The 22,801-nt window shown below is 45.7% G+C and overlaps 1 protein-coding gene across 1 annotated transcript in view; it reads left to right on the top strand.

Moving 5' to 3' along the window:
• The window catches only part of LOC134344584 (uncharacterized), a 36,642-nt gene extending 14,510 nt beyond the window's left edge, over positions 1–22,132 (top strand). The window contains exon 2 of the mRNA XM_063044655.1: positions 20,994–22,132. Within this exon, the coding sequence (XP_062900725.1) occupies positions 20,994–22,126 (1,133 nt within the window). The 3' untranslated portion in view covers positions 22,127–22,132. The remainder of the gene's footprint in view (positions 1–20,993) is intronic.
• Positions 22,133–22,801: the final 669 nt, after the last annotated feature.

The raw sequence follows: 22,801 nt of genomic DNA, 5'->3' as shown, positions 1-22,801 counted from the left end.
CTCAGCCCCAATCTTTTGCCTTCTCCCGGTATCCCTTCATGTCCTGACCAATCAAGAGTCTATCAAACTCTGCATCTTATACTTCATAAGCACCTCATTTGTTCCTACTTACCTATACCTGCCATGCACCTCCTTTTTCTCTTAACCAGGGCCTCAGTATCTCTTGAAACCCAAAGTTTCCTAAGCCTGGTATCCTTACCTTTCATTCTGACAGGAACATACAAGTTTAGGACTCTCAAAATTTCACTTTTGAAGGCCTCCCACTTACCATGTACACTTTACCAGAAATCAGCCTGTCCCAATCCACACTTGCCAGATCCTTTCTGATAATCATCAAAACTGGCCTTTCTGCAATTTAGAATCTCAACCTGTGGACCAGACCTATCTTTTTCCACATTTATTTTGAAACTAATAGCATTGTAATCACTAGACGCAAAATGTTCCCCTACACAAACTTTTGTCACCTGCACTGTCTCATTCTCTAACAGCAGATCAAGTATAGAAATCCCATACTCTCTCTTTGGGACTTCTATGTACTGACGAAGGAAACATTTCTGAACACATTTGACAAATTCTATCCCATCTAGTCCTTTTACAATATGGGATTCCCAGTCAATATGTGGATAGTTAAAATCACTGACTATAACAACCTTATGTTTCTTGCAAAAGTCTGTGATCTCTTTTCAAATTTGTTCCTTTAAATCCCTCAGTCCGTTGGGTGGTCTGTAATACAGCCCCGTAAATGTGGTCATGCCTTTCTTATTTCTCAGCTCCACACATAACGCCTCACTGGACAAGTTTTCCAGTCTGTCCTGACTGAGAACTGCTGTGATGTTTTCCCTGACCAGTAATGCCAGCCCTCCTCTTTTAATCCCTATAGTGAGGGAGTCTAGGACCAGAGGACACAGCCTCAGAATAGAGGGACGTCCATTTTGAACAGAGGTAAGGGGGAATTTCTTTAGCCAGAAGATGGTGAATCTGTCAAATTCATTGTCACAGATGGCTGTGGAAGCCAATTCATTGTGTATATTTAAATTAGAGGTCAATAGGTTGTTTGTTAGTCAGGGTGTCAAAGCTTATGGGGAGAAGGCAGAAAAATGGTGTTGAAAGGGATAGTAAATCAGCCATGATGGAAAAGTTGACAATGGTCCAACTAACGTCTTGAGCTGCGTATGTTTCAATGCAAATATTGTCAGCAAGGCTGATGAGGTCAGGGCATGGATCGGAACCTGGAATTATGATGTTGTAGCCATTAGTGAGACTTGGCTGCAGAAGGGGCAGGAGTGGCAGATCAATATTCCAGGGTTCCATTGTTTCAGACGTGACAGAGTCAGAGGGATGAAAGGGGGAGTTTGTCGTCGTCGTGGCGATCCCTCGAGGTCGAGGATGATGGTCTTCGTTCTGTTGATCTACTTATGGGCTCTTAAGTGGCTTATGCGTCCAATCTTGGCTTTGAAAGTTCTTCTGCATTCAGGACAGGTAGTTCCAGATGGCAGATCGGGCTTTGCTGTTGCTGCCTCTCTTTCCATTTTCTTCTCTTTTCTTCTAATTCTGCACATCTGTTGGCTTCAAAAGTTGCTGTTCCTTCTCGGATGATGGCTTGCCTGAGTTTCCTGTCCTTGGCATTGGTTTCCCAATTGTTGATCTCGATGTTACATCTCTTCATGTTGGCTTTTAAGACGTCTTTGAATCTCTTCTGTTGTCCGCCTCTTTTCTGTTTGTCTTCTTTAAGCTGGGAGTAGAAGATTTGTTTTGGCAGACGTTCGTCTTTCATCCGAACAACATGACCGCTCCATCCTAGTTGGTTCTTGATGACGTAGGCTTCAATGCTTGTTGTCTTTGCTTCATTTAGCACGCTGACGTTGGTTCTTCTATAATCCCAGCTGATATTTAAGGTGTTTTGAAGACAGCGTTGATGGAACTTTTCAAGTGCCTTCAGATGTCGTTGGTATGTTGTCCAGGTTTCTGATGCATACAGGAGCATTGGGATCACCACTGCTTTGTACACTAACATTTTGGTGTCTGTTCGGATGTCACGATCATGAAAGACTCTTGTTCGGAGACGTCCAAAAGCTGTTCCAGCGCATTTAAGATGGTGTTGGATCTCGTCATTAAGGTCAACATTGGAGGAGAGGTGACTTCCAAGATATGGAAGTGGTCCACGTTTTCCAGGGTTGTTTCGCCAAGTTGAAATGATGGTTCTATCCGATTTGTCTCAGTTGGTGATGGTTGGTAGATGATCTGAGTCTTCTTGGAATTGATGGTAAGTCCAAGTTTCGTGTATGCACGGTTGAAGGCAGTCAGAATCTGCTGTAGGTGGTTTTCTGAAAGAGCTGCAACACTGTTGTCATCTGCGCATTGGAACTCGATGAGGGAACTCGTGGATGTCTTGTTTTTGGACTTGAGATGGGCAAGATTGAAAAGTCTGCCATCTGTTCTGTAGACAATTTCGATTCCTGGGGGTAGGTCGTCCTTGATAATGTGGATGATTGTCACAATGAAGATGGTGAACAAAGTTGGGGCAATCACGCATCCCTGTTTTACTCCTGATCTAACTTGGAAAGACTCACAGTTACTGCTGCTGACCATGACTGTGGCAAGCATGCCATCGTGGAGAAGTCTCAGGATTCAAATGTACTTTTCAGGGCATCCATAGGTGGATAGGACATCCCATAGGAGTTCCCTTGATACCGAGTCAAAGGCTTTGGTGAGGTCAATGAATGCCATGTACAAAAGTTGAAGTTGTTCACGACATTTTTCTTGTAGTTGTCACATTGTGAAGATCGTGTCGATTGCTCCATGTGATGGTCTAAAACCGGCTTGTGTCTCCGGAAGGATCTCCTCAGCTAAAGGCTTGATCCGGTTGTTCATGATGCGGGTGTGGATCTTTCCTGCTGTTGCTAACAGGGAAATTCCACGATAGTTTCCGCATTCGGATCGATCACCTTTCCTTTTGTAGATGGTAACGATTGCTGAGTCTCTAAAGTCTGCTGGTACGTCTTCATTTATCCAGATCTTGATGAGAAGTTGATGCAGTTGTGGTGTTACTAGGCAAGGGAAATGTCATGGCAGTGCTCAGACAGAGCAGACTGGGGAACTTATCTAATGAGGTGATATGGATGGAACTGAGAAATAAGAAAGGTATGACCATGTTAATGGGGCTATATTACAGACCACGCAGTGATCTGAGACATTTAGAGGAACAAATTTGAAGAAGGATTGTAGATTGCTACAGGAAACATAAGGTTGTTGTTGTAGGTGATTTTAACTTTCCATATATTGACTAGGAATCCTATATTGCAAAAGGAACAGATGGGTACAGGGCTAAAGGAAGGCAGGAGATTGCCCTAATAGACAAGGTAAAGGAGAATCCCAAAGGATTCGACTGATATGTTAAGAGGAGGTGTTCGCTGTCTTCAGGCAAATCAGGGTGGATAAATCCCCAGGGCCTGACAAGGCGTTCCCTCGGACACTGAAAGAGGCAAGTTCAGAAATTGCCAGGGCCCTAGCAGAGATACTTAAAACATCCTTAGCAACAGGAGAGGTAGCAGAGGATTGGAGGATAGCTAATGTTGTTTCGCTGCTTCAAGAATGCTCTAAAAATAAACCAGGAAATTATAGGCCGGTGAAACTGACATCAGTAATGGGCAAGTTATTGGAAGGTATTCTAATGGATCGGATATATGAGTATTTAGATAGACATGGACTGATTAGAGATAGTCAGCATGGCTGGGTTCATCATAGGTTGTGTCTAAGCAATCTCATAGAGTTTTTCAAGGAAGTTGCCAGGAAAATTGATGAAGGTAAGGCAGTGGATATTGTCCACATGGACCTTAGCAAGGCATTTGACAAGGTCCCGCATGGGAGGTTAGTCAAGAAGGTTCAGTCACTTGGCATTCAAGTTGACATAGTAAATTGGACTAGACGTTGGCTTTGTGGGAGAAGCCAGAGAGTGGTAGTAGATGGTTGCTCCTCTGACTGGAGGCCTGTGGCTAGTGGAGTGCCACAGGGATCGGTGTCCTCTCTATCAATAATCTAGATGATAATGATAATGTGGATGACATCAAGATTGGTGGTGTAGAGGACAGCGAGGAAGATTATCAGAGCTTGCAGGGGGATCTGCATCACCTGGACAAATGGGCTGAAAATGGCAGATTGAATTTAATACAGACAAGTAGGATCAATCAGGGTAGGTCTTACACAGTGAACGGTAGGGCACTGAGGAGTGTGGTACAACAAAGGGATCCGGGAATACAGGTCCATAACTTATTGAAAATGGTGTCACAGGTAACGTAGATCGGATTGAAAAGAAAGCTTTTGGCACATTGGCCTTCATAATTCAAAGTATTGAGTACAGGAGATGGGATGTTATGTTACAATTGTATAAAATGTTGGTGAGGCCTAATTTGGAGTATTAGACACATAGAAGAAAACATAGAAAACCTACAGCATAATACAGGCCCTTCGGCCCACAAAGCTGTGCCGAGCATGACCTTTCCTTGGAAATTACCTAGGGTTATCCATGGCCCTCTATTTTTCTGAGCTCCATGTACCTGTCCAGGAGTCTTTTAAAAGACCCTATCGTATCCGCCTCCACCACTGTTGCCAGCAGCCCATTCCACGCACTCACCACTCTCTGCATAAACAAAACTTACCCCTGACATCTCCTCTGTACCTACTTCCAAGCACCTTAAAACTGTGCCCTCTCGTGCTAATCATTTCAGCCCTGGGAAAAAGCCTCTGACTATCCACACGATCAATGCCTCTCATCATCTTATACACCTCTATCAGGTCACCTCTCATCCTCCGTCGTTCTGAGGAAAAAAGACCAAGTTCACTCAACCTGTTTTCATAAGGCATGCTCCCCAATCCAGGCAACATCCTTGTAAATCTCCTCTGCACCCTTTCTATGGTTTCCACGTCCTTCCTCTAGTGAGGCGACTAGAAGTGAGCACAGTACTCCAAGTGGGGTTTGACCAGGGTCCTATATAGCTGCAACAGTACCTCTCGGCTCCTAAACTTAATCCCATGATTGATGAAGGCCAATGCACCATATGCCTTCTTAACCACAGAGTCAACCTGCACAGCAGGTTTGAGTGTCCTATGGACTCGGACCCCAAGATCCCTCTGATCCTCCACACTGCCAAGAGTCTTATCGTTAATACTACATTCTGCCATCATATTTGACCTACCAAAATGAACCACCTCACACTTATCTGGGTTGAACTCCATCTGCCACTTCTCAGCCCAGTTTTGCATCCTATCAATGTCCCGCTGTAACCTCTGACAGCCCTCCACACTATCCAGAACTCCCCAAACCTTTGTGTCATCTGCAAATTTACTAACCCATCCTTCCACTTCCTCATCCAGGTCATTTATAAAAATCACAAAGAGTAAGGGTCCCAGAACAGATCCCTGAGGCACACCACTGGTCACCAACCTCCATGCAGAATATGACCCATCTACAACCACTCTTTGCCTTCTGTGGGCAAGTCAGTTCTGGATCCACAAAGCAATGTCCCCTTGGATCCCATGCCTCCTTACTTTCTGAAGGAGCCTTGCATGGGGAACCTTATCAAATGCTTTGCTGAAATCCATATACACTACATCTATGGCTCTTCCTCCATCTGTGTGTTTAGTCACATCCTCAAAAAATTCAATCAGGCTTCTCAGGTATGACCTGCCTTTGACAAACCCATGCTGACTATTCCTAATCATATTATGCCTCTCCAAATGTTCATAAATCCTGCCTCTCAGGATCTTTTCCATCAACTTACCAAGCACTGAAGTAAGATTCACTGGTCTATAATTTCCTGGGCTATCTCTACTCCCCTTCTTGAATAATGGAACAACATCTGCAACCCTTCAATCCTCCAGAAGCCCTCTCGTCCCCATTGATGATGCAAAGATCATCGCCAGAGGCTCAGCAATCTCCTCCCTCGCCTCCCACAGTAGCCTGGGGTACATCCCATCTGGTCCCAGTGACTTATCCAACTTGATGTTTTCCAAAAGCTCCAGCACTTCCTCTTTCTTAATATCTACATGCTCAAGCTTTTCTTTTCGTTGTAAGTCATCCCTACAATCACCAACTCTCCGTAACTTCCGCCACCTCCAACGGGATCCCACCACTAAGCATATCTTTCCCTCCCCCCCTCTCTCTGCATTCCGCAGGGATCGCTCCCTACACAACTCCCTTGTCCATTCGTCCCCCCCATCCCTCCCCACTGATCTCCCTCCTGGCACTTATCCGTGTAAGCGGAACAAGTGCTACACATGCCCTTACACTTCCTCCCTTACCACCATTCAGGGCCCCAAACAGTCCTTCCAGGTGAGGCATCACTTCACCTGTGAGTCGACTGGGGTGATATACTGCGTCCGGTGCTCCCGATGTGGCCTTTTATATATTGGTGAGACCCGACGCAGACTGGGAGACCGCTTTGCTGAACACCTACGCTCTGTCCGCCAGAGAAAGCAGGATCTCCCAGTGGCCACACATTTTAATTCCACATCCCATTCCCATTCTGACATGTCTATCCACAGCCTCCTCTACTGTAAAGATGAAGCCACACTCAGGTTGGAGGAACAACACCTTATATTCCGTCTGGGTAGCCTCCAACCTGATGGCATGAACATTGACTTCTCTAACTTCCGCTAATGCCCCTCCTCCCCCTCGTACCCCAGCTGTTACTCCTTTTTATGCACACATTCTTTCTCTCACTCTCCTTTTTCTCCCTCTGTCCCTCTGAATATACCTCTTGCCCATCCTCTGGGTCACCCCCCCCCGTCTTTCTCCCTAGGCCTCCTGTCCCATGATCCTCTCATATCCCTTTTGCCTATCACCTGTCCAGCTCTCGGCTCCATCCCTCCCCCTCCTGTCTTCTCCTATCATTTTGCATCTCCCCCTCCCCCTCCAACTTTCAAATCCCTTACTCACTCTTCCTTCAGTTAGTCCTGACGAAGGGTCTCGGCCTGAAACGTCGACTGTACCTCTTCCTATAGATGCTGCCTGGCCTGCTGCGTTCACCAGCAACTTTGATGTGTGTTGCTTGAATTTCCAGCATCTGCAGAATTCCTGTTGTTTGCCTACAATCACCAAGATCCTTTTCCATAGTGAATACTGAAACAAAGTACTCAGTAAGTACCTCTGCTATCTCCTCCGGTTCCATACACACTTTTCCACTGTCACACTTGATTGGTCCTATCCTCTAACATCATATCCTCTTGTTCTTCACATACTTGTAGAATGCCTTGGGAGTTTCCTTAATCCTGTCTGCCAAAGTCTTCTCATGGCCCCTTCTGGCTCTCCTAATTTCTTTCTTAAGCTCCTTCCTGCTAGCCTTATAATTTCTAGATCTCTATCATTACCTAGTTTTTTGAAAATTTCATAACCTCTTCTTTTTTTCTTGACTAGATTTACAACAGCCTTTGTACACCACAGTTCCTGTACCCTCCCATCCTTTCCCTGTCTCATTGGAACTCCACACAAATATCCCCTGAACATTTGCCACATTTCTTCCATACATTTCCTGGAGAACATCTGTTCCTAATTTATGCTTCCAAGTTCTTACCTGATAGCTTCATATTTCTGCTTACAACAATTAAACATTTTCCTAACTTGTCTCCTCCTACTCCTTTCCAATGCTATGGTAAAGGAGATAGAATTGTGATCACTATCGCCAAAATGCTCTCCCACTGAGACATCTGTCACCTGACCAGGTTCATTTCCCAATACCAGATCAAGTACAGCCTCTCCTCTTGTAGGCATATCCACATATTGTGTCAAGAAACCTTCCTGAACACACCTAACAAACTCCACCCCATCCAAACCCCTCACTCTAGGGATATGCCAATTGATATTTGGGAAATTAAAATCTCCCACCACAACAACCCTGCTATTATTACACATTTCCAGGATCTGTCTCCCTATCTGCTTCACGATATCCATGTTACTATTGCGTGGTCTATAAAAATCACCCAGTAGAGTTATTGACCCCTTCCTGTTCCTAACTTCCACCCACAGAGACTCCGTAGACAATCCCTCCATGACTTCCTCCTTTTCTGCAGCCATGACACTATCTCTGATCAACAGTGCTACACCCCCACCTCTTTTGCCTCCCTCCCTGTCCTTTCTGAAACACCTAAAGCCTGGCACTTGAAGTAACCATTCCTGCCCCTGAGCCATCTAAGTCTCTGTAATGGCCACAACATCATAGCTCCAAGTACTGATCCACGCTCTAAGCTCATCGGCTTTGTTCATAATACTCTTTGCATTAAAATAGACACATGTCAAACCATCGATCTGAGTGCATCCCTTTTCTATCAGCTGCCTATCCTCCCTTTCGCACTGTCTCCAAACTTTCTCTATTTGTGAGCCTACCGCCTCTTCAGTTTGGTTCCCATCCCCCAATAAACTCTCCCCAGTAGCCTTAGCAAACCTCCCCGCCAGGATATTGGTCCCCCTGGGACTCAAGTGCAACCCGTCCTTTTTGTACAGGTCACTCCTGCCCCAAAAGGGGTCCCAATGATCCAGTAATCTGAATCCCTGCCCCCTGCTCCAATCCCTCAGCCACGCATTTATCCTCCACCTCATTCTATTCCTGTACTCACTGTCGCGTGGCACAGGCAGTAATCCCGAGATTACTACCTTTGTGGCCCTGCTTCTCAACTTCCTTCCTAACTCCCTGTAGTCCGTTTTCAGGACCTCCTTCCTTTTCTTACCTATGTCGTTGGTAGCAATATGTACCACGACCTCTGGCTTCAGGATATCGTGGACGTGATCAGAAACATCTCGGACACTGGCACCTGGGAGGCAAACGACCATCCGTGCTTTTTTCCTGCGTCCACAGAATCACCTGTGTCACGGACCCCGTGACGGGGATAAAGAAACCAGCAGAGGTGGAAAACACTTTGGAGTCCGGTAGTGCTATAAACTAATAATATTTATTAGTAACTACGCAATACAGTAATATCAATGTAAATAAATCACACAGGTTAGCAATGAATATATATAAGAGTATGTAAATCAGTAAGTGTGGAAATGTATGTATGATAACCAAGCTTCTTTAAGTCTAGGGGTAAAAAGATACAGTCTTACGATGTTGAGTAAAGTTCAGTTCAGTTCGTGGTATTGAGTTGAGTAGTGATGGAGAGAGAGAGTTGAGTCTTCAGGTGAGCTGATGCCTTCGATCTTCTCGTTGTCCTCCAAAATCCTTTACAAGTCACCGACTGTGACTTTAACCAGGGGACCAGTCTTCTGTGATGGAGCTATCACCCAGGCGAGGGTGGACACATAGACAACTCCCCACCAGTCAACCCCTTCTCCTCAAACTGGAACAGCACTTTGGATTGATCCGCCTGATAGATCCTCCAAAACCCACTTTCTCTGCGGGTACAATAATGCTCATTCAGTGTCCAGATCATGTGTCTGAGGTCTGTAGCATCTGACCTCCCATTTATTTCACCAGGTTGAGCATCACCTGTCACTCAAAGAGTCCCTCCTTCCTTTGTCTGTAAAGGCGTGCCCAAGCCAGCAACCTGTCCTTGAAAGTAACATCAATAATGCCCTGTCGGTCACCATAGCAACCTTCGAGCTGCTCGGTGCTGTCTCCAACTCCAAACTCAGTAAAACTCCAAAGTTACTTCCAATGCCTTAAAGTGACAGTCCAACCGTTAATCTTCATCTCTCTCTCTCTCTTTTCAAAAGCAACATATCGGTGGTAAATAACTCTGTCTCTCTCTCCTTTCCAAACAAACCATCAATGATAAATATCTCTCCCTGTCTCTCTTCAAACAGTTAATAGGGGCACTCCTGGATCCCCTCACACCTGTCTGACCCCCTAACTATAGCGTCCCCTATCACTGCTGCCATCTTCTTCCTTTCCCGACCCTTCTGAGCCACAGGGCCAGACTCTGTGCTAGAGACACAGCCACTGTTGCTTCCCTCAGGTAGGCCGTCACCTCCAACAGTACTAAACAGGAGTACTTATTGTTAAGGCGTACAGCCACTGGGGTGCTCTCTAGTATCTGACTCCTCTTGCCCTTCCCTCTCCTGACTGTTACCCACTTATCAGTCTCCCCAGGCCCCGGTGTGACTACCTGCCTGTAGCTCCTCTCTATCACCTCCTCACTCTCCCTGACCAGACGTAGGTCATCGAGCTGCATCTCCAGTTCCCTAACCCGGTCCCTAAGGAGCTGCAGCTCGATGCACCTGGTGCAGATGTGGCCATCTGAGAGGCTGGGGGTCTCCTGGACATCCCACATCTGACACCCAGTAAAGATCACTGGCCTTACACACATACTTCCTGTCTGTATTCTACACAGGTAACCTACCTCGCTTCGATCCGTTATCGCCGAAGCCCCGTTGAGCCAAAGCCTTCCTACTCTGTCACCTGCTCCTCTGATGCCTGCTCTATAAGGTGTCTCCTTTTAAACTCTTCTCGCTGTTCTCACTGGCTGACATCCACGCGCTTGCACAGTCGTGCCCCAATCCAACCGCTAAAGAAATATTGTGTGCAATTTTGTTCACACTTCTACAGGAAAGATGTAAATAAGGATGAAGGAACATAGAACATAGAAATTTACAGCACATTACAGGCCCTTCGGCCCACAATGTTGTGCCAACCATGTAACCTACTCCAGAAACTGCCTAGGATTTCCCTAGTGCATAACCCTCTATTTTTCTAAGCTCCATGTACCTACCAAAGAAGCTCTTAAAAGACCCTATTGTATCCACCTCCACCACCGGCACTGGCAGTGCATTCCACACACTCTGTATGAAAAACCTACCCCTGACATCCCCTTGGTACCTAATTCCAAGCACCTTAAAACTACGCCCCCTCGTGTTAGCCACTTCACCCTGGGAAAAAGATCAATGCCTCTCATCATCTGATAGACCTCTAACAGATCACCTCTCAAACTCCGTCGCTCCAAGGAGAAAGGGACAAGTTCACTCAACCTATTCTCATAAGGCATGCTCCCCAATCCAGGCAACATCCTTGTAAATCTCCTCTGCACCTTTTCTATGATTTCCACATCCTTCCTGTAGTGAGGCGACCAGAACTGAACATAATACTCCAAGTGGGATCTGACCAGGGTCCTACATAATCGTAACACTACCTCACGGCTCCTAAACTCAATCCCATGGTTGATGAATGCCAACAGGCCATACACCTTCTTAACAACACTGTCAAGCTGCGAAGCAGCTTTGAGTGTCCTATTGACATGGACCCCAAGATCCCTCAAATTCTCCACACTGCCAAGAGTCTTACCATTAGTATTATATTCTGTCTTCAAATTGGACCTACCAAAATGAGCCTCTTCACACTTATCTGGGTTGAACTCCATCTGTCACTTCTCAGTTCTGCATCCTATCCTATTGATGTCCCACTGTGACCTCTAAAAACCCTCCAGACTATCCACAACACCCCCAACCTTTGTGACATCAGCAAACTTACTAACTCACCCTTCTACTTCTTCATCCTGGTCATTTATAAAAATCACAAAGAGGAGGGGTCCCAGAACAGATCCCTGAGGAACACCACTGGTCAGCAACCTCCATGCAGAATACGAACCATAGACAACCACCCTTTGCCTTCTGTGGGCAAGCCAGTTCTGGATCCACAAAGCAATGTCTCCTAGGATCCCATTCCTCCTTACTTTCTGAAGGAGCCTTGCATGGGGTACCTTATCAAATGCCTTGCTGAAATCTATATACACTACATCTACTGCTCTACCTTCATCAATGTGTTAGTCACATCCTCAAAGAATTCAATCAGGCTTGTAAAGCACCACTTGCCTTTGACAAAGCCATGCTGACTATTCCTAATCGTATTATGCTTCTCCAAATGTTCATAAATCCTGCCTCTCAGGATCTTCTCCATCAGCTTGCCCACCACCAATCAGACTCACTGTTCTACAATTTCCTGGGTATCTCTACTCCCTTTCTTGAATAAAGGAACAACATTTGCAACCTTCCAATCTTTTGGTACTTCTCCCATCCCCATTTATGATGCAAAGATCATCGCCTCACAATCTCCTCCCTCGCCTCCCACAGTAGCCTGGGATACTTTTCATCCGTTCCTTGTGACTTATCCAATTTAATGCTTTTCAAAAGCTCTAGCACATCCTCTTTCTTAATGTCTATATGCTCAAGCACCTCAGTCCACTGTAAGTCATCCCCACAATTGTCAGGGTCCTTTTCACTGAAGAAAAGTATTCATTCAGTACCTCTGCTACCTCCTCCGACTCCATGCACATGTTTCCACTATCACACCTGATTGGTCCTATTCTCACACAGCTCATCCTCTTGCTCTTCACATACTTCGAGAATGCCTTGGCGTTGTCATTAATCCTGCTTACCAAGGCCTTCTCGTAGCTCCTTCTGGCTCTCCTAATTCCATTCTAGCAAACTTGTAATTTTCTAGAGCTCTAACAGTACCTAGCTTCTTGAACCTTTCGTAAGCTTTTCTTTCCTTCTTGACTGGATTTTCAGCATCCTTTAACCCTCCCATCCTTTCCCTGCCTCAATGGAACACACCTATGCAGAATGCCATGCAAATGTTCCCTGAACATTTTACACATTTCTGCCGTTCATTTCCCTGAGAACACCTGCTCCCAATTTATGCTCCCAAGTTCCTTCCTAATAGCATCATGTTTTCCCCTACCCCAATTAAATGTTTTCCCATATTGTCTGCTCCTATCCCTCTCCAGCGCTATGGTAAAGGAGATAGAGTTGTGGTCACCGTCTCCAAAATGCTCTCCCACCAAGAGATCTGACACCTGACCAGGTTCATTTCCCAATACCAGATCAAGTACAACCTCTCCTCTAGTTGGTTTATCTACATATTGCATCAGGAAACCTTCCTGAACACACCTAATATACTCCACCCCATCTAAACCCCTTGAGCTAAGCAGATGTCAATCAACATTAGGAAAGTTAAAATCTCCCATCACAACAACCCTATTATTATTGCACTGTTCCAGAATCTGCCTTTCAATCTGCTCCTCGATGTCCCTGTTACTACTGGGGGGGGGGGGGTGTCTATAAAAAACACCCAGTAGAGTTATTGCCCCTTTCCTGTTTCTGATTTCCACCCACACTGACTCAGTAGACCATCCCTCCATGACTTCCTCCTTTTCTGCAGCCGTGACACTTTCCCTAATTAGCAATGCCACATCCCACCTCTTTTGTCCCCCCTCCCTGTCCTTTTTAAAATATCTAAAGCCCGGCACACTCAGCGGCCATTCCTGCCCCTGAGACATCCAAGTCTCTGTAATGGCCACAACGTCATCGTTTTACGTATTGACCCACGCTCTAAGTTCATCCGCCTTGTTTATGATACTCCTTGCATTAAAATAGACACATCACAAACCATCAGGCTGTGTGCATCTTTGCTCTAACATCTGCCTATCCTTCCTCACAAAGTCCTACAAGCTGTCTCTACTTGTGTGCCAACCTCCCCATCCACTTCCTCTTCACTCCGGTTCCCACCTGCCTGTAAATCTAGTTTAAACCCTCCCCAATAGCCTTAGCAAACCTCCCTGCCAGGATATTGGTCCCCCTGGGATTCAAGTGCACCCCGTCCTTTTTGTACAGGTCACTCCTGCCCCAGAAGAGGACCCAATGATCCAGAAATCTGAATCCCTGCCCCCTGATCCAATCCCTCAGCCACGCATTTATCCTCCACCTCATTCTATTCCTATACTCACTGTCGCGTGGCACAGGCAGTAATCCCAAGATCGCTACCTTTGAGGTCCTGCTTCTCAACTTCCTTCCTAACTCCCTGTAGTCTGCTTTCAGGGCCTCCACCCGTTTTCTACCTACGTCTTTGGTACCAATATGTACCACGACCACTGGCTGCTCACCCTCCCATTTCAGGATATTGTGGACGTACTCAGAAACATCACAAACCCTGGCACCTGGGAGGCAAACTACCATCCTTGTTTCTTTTTCGTATCCACAGAATCGCCTATCTGTTCCCCGAACTATCGAGCTCCCTATTACTGCTGCCCTCCTCTTCCTTTCCCTACCCTTCTGAGCCACAGGGCTGGACTCGGTGCCAGAGGCACGGCTGACGTTGCTTTCCCCAGGTAGGTCGTCCCCCCAACAGCACTCAAAATGGAGCACTTTTTGTTAAGGGGGACGGCCAAAGGGATGCTCTCCACTACCTGACGCCCTCCCTTCCCTCTCCTGACGGTCACCCACTTCTCTGTCTCCTGTGGCCACGGGGTGACTACCTGCCTGCAGCTCCTGTCTATCACCTCCTCACTCTCCCCAACAAGCCGAAGGTCATCGAGCTGCAGCTCCAGTTCCCTAACTCAGTCTCTAAGGAGCTGCAACTTGATGCACCTGGTGCAGATGTGGCCATCAGGGAGGCTGGAAATCTCCCGGACATCCCACATCTGACACCCAGGACAGAAAACTGGTCTTGCAGTCATACCCACTATTCTAATGTGCCGTGCCCCATGAAACGCTCCTTTTTTCAACTCTTCTCCCCGACCTGTGCCACCAAACCCTCTTCATATGTCAACCCTTTCATTTTTGAGATAATTCTCATTAACCTCCTCTTGACCCTTTCCCACGCCTGCACATCCTTTCGTAGATATGGGACCCAAATTTGCTCACAATACCCCAAATATCGTCTGACCGATGCTTTATAAAGCTTCTGCATTACATCCTTGGTTTCACAGTGCCTATAAAAAGTACCTAACTTAATTACAAATATGAAACACAAAATAATTGATTGCATAAGTATTCACCCCCTTTAATATGACACACCAAATCATTACTGGTGCAGCCAGTTGGGTTTAGAAGTCAGATAATTAGTTCAATGGAGATTTGTTGTTGGAAATCAGTGTACAGTCAAGGTGTTTCAATTGATTGTAGTAAAAGTACACCTGTATCTGAAAGGTCCAACTGCTGGTGAGTCAGTATCCTGGCAAAAACTACACCATGAAGACAAAAGAATACTCTAAGCAACTCTGCAAAAAAAGTTATTGAAAAGAACTGAATATTCCTTGGAGTACAGTTAGGTCGATCATCTGGAAATGGAAAGATTATGGCACAGCTGTAAATCTGCCTGGAGCAAGCCATCCTCAAAAACTGAGAGACCGTGCAAGAAGAGGACTAGTGAGGGAGGCCACCAAGAGACCTATGACAACTCTGGAGGAGTTACAAGCTTCAGTGGCTGAGATGGGAGAGACTGCGCGTACAACAACTGTTGCCCGGGTGCTTCACCAGTGGCAGCTTTATGGGAGAGTGGCAAAGAGAAAGCCACTGTTGAAAAAAACTCACATGAAACCTCAGCTCGAGTTTGCCGGAAGGCATGTGGGAGACTCTGAAGTCACCTAGAAGTAAGTTCTACGGTCTGATGATTGGAGAACCAATTTGATTTCCCTGAACTAATGACCGCGAGTCTTTTTTCCAGTACTTGTTGTTTCATTCTTGAACTGAGGGGGAGCAGGTGCAAGTTCAAATTCTGAACACTCCTGAACGAGTTAATGAGGCATTGCAACTTCTAAACAGACTAGGTCTTAAAAGACAGTTCATTGAGTTCGTAAACAAGCTCCTCCTGCTACGTCTTTGATATTGTTGGTATTGAATTTTTTCTCAGCATAAAGTGCTTGCACAACCTCAGGATCCTCACTCCCTGAGCACAGACATCTTTTTGCAGCTACCATCAGGCAGGAGGTACCTGAAGTCCTGCTCCTACTGTTTAAAGAACACATACTTCCCATTCCCCCTGGGGTGGAATTTACAAATCCCTAACCACTGCAGTTTACCAATACTATGATCACTTTCCACTAATTTTTTTTTGTTCTAATTGTGTCTTCCTGTTTTAAAAAATTGTGTGTAATTTATGGTTTATTTGTGTTTACCTCATGAATGCCAGAGCCTGTGATGCTGCTGTAAGGTTTTCACTGCACCTGTGCATACATGTTCTTCTGAATTTAACAATAAACCCGACTTCTCATCTTGCCTTTTGACTTTGCATGAAGTTGTTTTGGTAGCTACAGCAAGAGAGTTCTTGGAACTTGCGCCAGGAATAAAGTTGGCCAAAGAAACTGAATGTTTAGATTTTAGACCATAACAAACCATAGGCACTGTAAGATTTAAAATATGATTGATTTGAAGATTTATATTTCTGAAGATTTATATAATTTACCTAAAGAAACAGAAATCACTTTGTATGCATTTAATTGTTGCCACGTTACAAATTTGAAACTGGGAATCAGTGATTTGGGGGTTTCTTAAGGAAGAATAATGTATGGTACTTTTTGAAAATAAAATAATTATCTAATGTGTAAGGAGCGAGGGCCCTGAGTGCCTGTTTATATTAACAGATGTAAATTTCAGGCCTTTCCACAAAAAGTAAAATCAAACCAGCCCTCAGCTTCCACTCATTAAAGTATCAATGCCAGAAAGATAGTCTATAAGTAATTATCACCTATCACAGCATTTGAAAATGAATTTACAGCTGACTGCACCACCTCTGGCATTTTGGGTTGTGTTTAATAAAGCAGTGCATCGATCTTCTCGTATGGGCTTCAGTGTTGGTCAAAGCATTGGTGCAGCTCAGGATAACCGCAGATTTCTGGATTTTGTTGTATGGTATTTAATCTGCGTTCATAGTGAATGTTGCTTGACTTTCGTTCATCTCAATTTTATCTAATCCTTTGCACTGCCTTGGAATTTCTCAGAAAACTTAATTTGGCTGTTGAAGGTTTGTTAACACAGAACATTACAGCACAGTACAGGCCTTGGAGGCTACTATGTAGTGCCAACACTTTAACCTCCTCTAAACTCAATCTAGCCCTATGACAACTCTGGAGGAATTACAAGCTTCAGTGGCTGAGATGGGAGAGACTGTGCATACAGCAACTTTTGCCCGGGTGCTTCACCAGTCATAGTTTTATGGGAGAGTGGCAAAGAGAAAGCCACTGTTGATCAAAACTCACATGAAACCTTGTCTAGAGTTTGCCAGAAGGCATGTGGGAGACTCTGAAGTCAGCTGGAAGAAAGTTCTATGGTCTGATGAAACCAAAATTGAGCTTTTTGCCTTCAGACTAAATGCTCTGGAAGGCTTGTGAAGGTAGGTGGTAAAATAAATGCACGAAAATCCAGAGAAATCCTGAAGGAAAACCCGATGCAGTCTGCAAGAGAACTGCAACTTGGAGAAAATTTGTTTTCCAGCAAGACAATGATCCCAAGCATAAAGCCAAAGCTACATAGGAATGGCTTAAAAACAACAGAGTTAATGTCCTGGAGAGGCCAAGTCAGAGTCCAGACCTCAATCCAATTGAGAATTTGTGGCTGGACATGAAAAGGGTTGTTCACTCACGACCCCCATGCAATCTGACGGAGTTTGAGCAGTTTTCTAAAGAAGAACGGGGAAAAATTGCAGTGTCCAGATGTTTAAAGCTGATGGAGACCTAGCCACACAGACTCAAGGCTGTAATTGCTGCCAAAGGTGCATCTACTGACTTGAAGGGGGTGAGTAATTATGCAATCAGTTATTTTTGTGTTTAATAATTGTAATAAATTTAGACCAATTTGTAGAGATCTATTTTTGCTTTGACATGAAAGAGTCTTTTTCTGTTGGTCAGCGTCAAAAAAGCCAAATTAAACCCACTGTGATTCAATGTTGTAAAATAATAAAACATGAAGCCTTACAAGGTGGGGGGGGGGGGGGAAATACTTTTTATAGGTGTTGTATATACTAGTCCTCTCAAAATTAATGCTAAAATTGCATTTGCCTTCCTTGCCACTGACTTAACCCAGAAGTTAAACTTTAGGGAATCTGCACAAGGAGTCCCAAGTCCATTGCACCTCTGATTTTTTAATTTTCTCCCAGCTTAGAAAATAGTTTGGGCCTTTATTCCTTCTACCAAAGTGTACAACTCTGTAAAAAAAAATATTCTATCTAATAGAGCTGTTAGGGAGGGGTTAAACTAATTTGGCAGGGGGATGGGAACCGGAATGTTAGAGCAGAGGAAGGGGAAAACAGAAATAAATCTAAGATAGTGAGCAGTAAAGATGTCAGGAAAGACAGGCAGGTGATGGGGCAAATTTGTAGCCATTGGAATGAGTTGCAGTGCAATAAAGTTGCAGTGAAATCAAAGCAAAAAGTACCAAATACTGGCCTTAAGTGCTTATACTTAAGTGCAGGCAGCATAAGGAATAAGGTGGATGATCTTGTCGTACAGCTACAGACTGGCAGGTATGATATTGTGGCCATCACTGAGACCTGGCTAAAGGATGCATGTCTCTGGGAGCTGAACATCGAAGGATACACAGTGTATCGGAAGGATAGGAAGTTAGGCAGAGGGGGAGGCGTGGCTTTATTGGTAAGAAATGATATTAAATCATTAGAAAGAGGTGATATAGGATCGGAAGGTGCAGAATCGTTATGGGTTGAGCTAAGGAATAGCAGGGGTAAAAGGACCCTGATGGCAGTTATTTATAGGCCTCCAAACAGCTGCAGAGATGTGGACTACAAATTATAACAGGAAATAGAAAAAGCCTGTCAGAAGGGCAGTGTTATGATAATTGTGGGGTATTTAAGGCAGAAATTGATGGGTATCTGAGTAGCCAGGACATCAAGGGTTATGGTGAGAAGGCAGGGGAGTGGGACTAAATGGGAGAATGGATCAGATCATGATAAAATGGTGGAGCAGACTCGATGGGCCGAATGGTTGACTTCTGCTCTTTTGTCGTATGGTATGGTATCTGCCATTGCTTTGTGCATTCTCCCAATCTGTCAAAGTCCTTCTGCAGACTCCCTGCTTCCTGAACACTACCCACCCCTCCCCCTATCTTTATAACAGGCGGGATAGACAAATGAGAGTCAATGGCCGTTGTTTACTTGGATGTCAGAAGACCTTTGATAAGGGGCCTCACATGAGGCTCTTCAACAAGTTATGGGCCCGTGGTAATGCAGAAGAGATACTGGCTGACTGTCAGGAGACAAAGGGTGAGAATAAAGGGGGACTTTTCTGGTTGGTGGCCCTTGACCAGCGATGTTCCACAGGGGTTGGTGTTGGGATTGGTTCTATTCACATATACACCAACGACTTGGATGATGCAATTGATAGCTTTGTGGCCAAGTTTGCAGATGATATGAAGATAGGTGAAGGGACAGGTAGTGTTGAGGAAGCAGGGGATCTGCAGAAGGACTTAGAATGACCAAAGAAGTGGCAGATGGAATATTGTGCAGGGAAGTGTACGGTCAGGCACTTCGGTTGAAGGAAAAAAGGTGAACACTATTTTCTAAACCAGGAACATATTCAAAAATCAAAGGTGCAAAGTGACTTGGAAGATCTTGTGCAGATTCCCCAAAGGTTAACATACAGGTTGAGTAAGTGAGTGTGGGCACGTGGCCAAGTGGTTAAGGTATTGGACTAGCGACCTGAAGGTCGTGAGTTCGAGCCCCAGCCGAGGCAGCGTGTTGTGTCCTTGAGCAAAGCACTTAATCACACAGTGCTCTGCGACGACACTGGTGCCAAGCTGTATGGGTCCTAATGCCCTTCCCTTGGACAACATCAGTGTCGTGGAGGGGGGAGACTTGCAGCATGGGCAACTGCTGGTCTTCCATACAACCTTGCCCAGGCCTGCGCCCTGGAGAGTGAAGACTTTCCAGGTGCAGATCCATGGTCTCACGAGACTAACGGATGCCTTTTCTTCCTTTTGAGTAAGTGCAAATGCAATATTAGCATTCATTTTGAGAGGATTAGAATATAAAAGTAAGGATGTAATTTTGAGGCTTTACAAGCAGTTTGGAGCCCTTTATCTAAGAAAAGATGTGCTGGCACTGGAGATGGTCAAGAAGAGGTTCACGAGAACAATCTTGGAAATGACAAGGTTAATGTTTGAGGAGCATTTGATGGCACTGGGCCTGTACTCGCTGGAGTTTAGAAGAATGGTGGGGGATTTCATTGAAACCTACTGAGTGTTGAAAGGCCTGGATAGAGTGAACATGAAGGGGCTTTATCTTCAATAGTGGGGCAATTCTGAGACCAAAACGCACAGCCTCAGAATAGAAGGATATTCCTTCAGAACAGAGGAAAGAAGGAATTTTAGTGATAGGATGATGAATTTATGTGGAATTAATTGCCACAGATGGCTGTGGAGGCTAAGTCACTGGGTATTTTTGAAGTGGAGGAAGATAGGTTTCATCAAGGGTTATGGAACGAAGGCAGAAGAATGGTGTTGGGAGGGTTAATAAATCAACCATGATGGAAGGTAGAGCAAACGATGGGTGAATGGCCTAATTCTGCTCCCATGTCTTATGGTCTTTTGGTCTTATGCCGGATATCAGAGGAACACACACACACAGAAACACTGGAGAAATTCAGAATGTCAAGCAGCATCTATGGAGGGGAATCAACAATTGATATTTTGGGCTGATGCCCTTTATCAGGACTGGAAAGGAAGGGGGCAGAAGCCAGATTAATAAAGGTGGGGGAGGGGGGAAGGAGTACAAGCTGGCAGGGGTGAGGGGAATAGGGGTGGGTGGAGGAGGTGAGAGAGGGGATGAAGTGAGAAGCTGGGAGGTGATGGGTTAGAGGCAAAGGGCTGAAGAAGAAGGAATCTGATAGGAGAGGAGAGCGGACCATGGGAGAAAGGGCAGGAGGAGGGGACCCAGAGGGAGGTGATGGGCAGATGAGAAAGGGTAAGAGAGGAACCATAATGAAGAGTGGGAAAAGAGAGAAGGGGGAGGGGGGATATATTACTAGAAGTTAGAGAAATAGATGTAAACCTGTCGATTTTAACAGTCTAATTCCATCTAATAGTGGTGCTTGCCCTGATGAAGGGTCTTATTCTGAAACATGGACTGTTTATTCCCCTTCATAGATGCTGCCTGACATGCTGAGTTCCTCCAGCATTTTTCTCTGGATTTCCAGCATCTGCAGAATCTCTTGTGTTTATAACGTTGTTGCCATGTTGACCCCTGCTCGTCCTTTCGGTGACCAGCCTATTCCTTTATGTTAAACAGACACCCAAGTCCATCATTTGTTCAAGGCAGTGGCGCAGAATGACTGGAAAGCTCTCCTCACCCTTCTCAATGAAGAACACTTCAGTGAGGTCGATAATGGATCAAGAGGTCGAGGGAAACACGTAGACACATTCGTGAGGAATGAAGATGGCTTCACACTTCTGCACCAGGCTGCCTGCTGGAACCAACTGGAGATGGTCGACTTTCTGTGGCACCTCTCTGACTCTTGGGAGTGTCTGGTGGATCTTACCATCGGTCCTTCCTGGTGTCCGAAATGGCCAGTCAAGCTGCTACAGCCAAAGCCAATGGGCAATGGATTGGTGAAAGGTGTCATTGGTAAGAACGCCTTGCAGCTGGCTCAGATATTGGGCCACCACAAGGTTGTGGAGGAACTCAGTGCCAAGGCAAACCTGCAGTCTTCCTTGTTAGAGATCCATCACGCAGTGCAACGCAGAGACACTCAGTGGCTGACCGGCACCATTGCAGAGTCCACATCCGCCAGGGACCTGGTCGATAACTGCATAGAGGCGACAGTCACTCCTCTGTGGTTGGCGTGCACCAGAGGAGATTTAGAAACTGTCAAACTCCTAATAGATATGGGAGCTGATGTTAACCTAAGGTCAAAGAACAAGCAAGGGCAAACTCTCTTGCACAGAGCAGTCTGCTTTGGTAATACGGCGGTTGTTCGGTATCTCATTGAGGGCAGCTATCTCGGGGTAGATGTCAAAGATGGCTATGGCTGCACCCCATTATACTATGCCTTGCAGCTCAGCCTTCCCTGTATGTCCAATCTTCTTCTGAGGCACGGTGCCAACTTGGATTCCCAGTGTGTTAACCCCCTCAGTCTCGCGACCGATTCAGCAAGGCTCTTGCTGGAGCGCCTGGAGTTCCAGCACCTCAGACAGCTCCTGCTTCAGTGCCCCCAGCTGGAGCTGGAGGTGGGTGACCTCCCAGCAGATCCCGGTGAAAGCTTCTCCTTCTCGAAGGGACCTCCCGGGATCGTGCCGTGGCCCTTCACTCTGACAGGGCTGGCCATGCTCTCCATGTCCTGGATGCAAAGGGTCTCCAGGGTTTCCAGAAAACGCAAGTCTCGGCCTGATATCCATTACTACTTCAGTTTGCCAGACTTCTGAGTACTTCACTGAAACATAGAAACATAGAAAATAGGTGCAGCAGTAGGCCATTCGGCCCTTCGAGCCTGCACCGCCATTTAGTATGATCATGGCTGATCATCCAACTCAGAACCCCGCCCCAGTCTTCCCTCCATACCCACTGATCCCCGTAGCCACAAGGGCCATATCTAACTCCCTCTTAAATATAGCCAATGAACCGGCCTCAACTGTTTCCTGTGGCAGAGAATTCCACAGATTCACCACTCTCTATGTGAAGAAATTTTCCTAATCTCAGTCCTAAAAGGCTTCCCCTTTATCCTCAGACTGTGACCCCTTGTTCTGGACTTCCCCAACATCGGGAACAATCTTCCTGCATCTAGCCTGTCCAATTCCTTTAGGATTTTATACGTTTCAATCAGATCCCCCCTCAATCTTCTAAATTCCAACGAGTACAAGCCCAGTTCATCCAGTCTTTCTTCATATGAAAGTCCTGCCATCCCAGGAATCAATCTGGTGAACCTTCTTTGTACTCCCTCTATGGCAAGGATGTCTTTCCTCAGATTAGGGGACCAAAACTGCACACAATACTCCAGGTGTGGTCTCACCAAGGCCTTGTACAAATGCAGTAGTACCTCCCTGCTCCTGTACTCGAATCCTCTCGCTATAAATGCCGGCATACCATTCGCCTTTTTCACC

This window comes from Mobula hypostoma, chromosome 3, assembly GCF_963921235.1.
Source record: "Mobula hypostoma chromosome 3, sMobHyp1.1, whole genome shotgun sequence".
In the NCBI taxonomy this organism is placed as follows: Eukaryota; Metazoa; Chordata; class Chondrichthyes; order Myliobatiformes; family Myliobatidae; genus Mobula; species Mobula hypostoma.
Note: the sequence above shows the minus strand (reverse complement) of the source record. Positions and strands in the feature narration are given on the sequence as shown.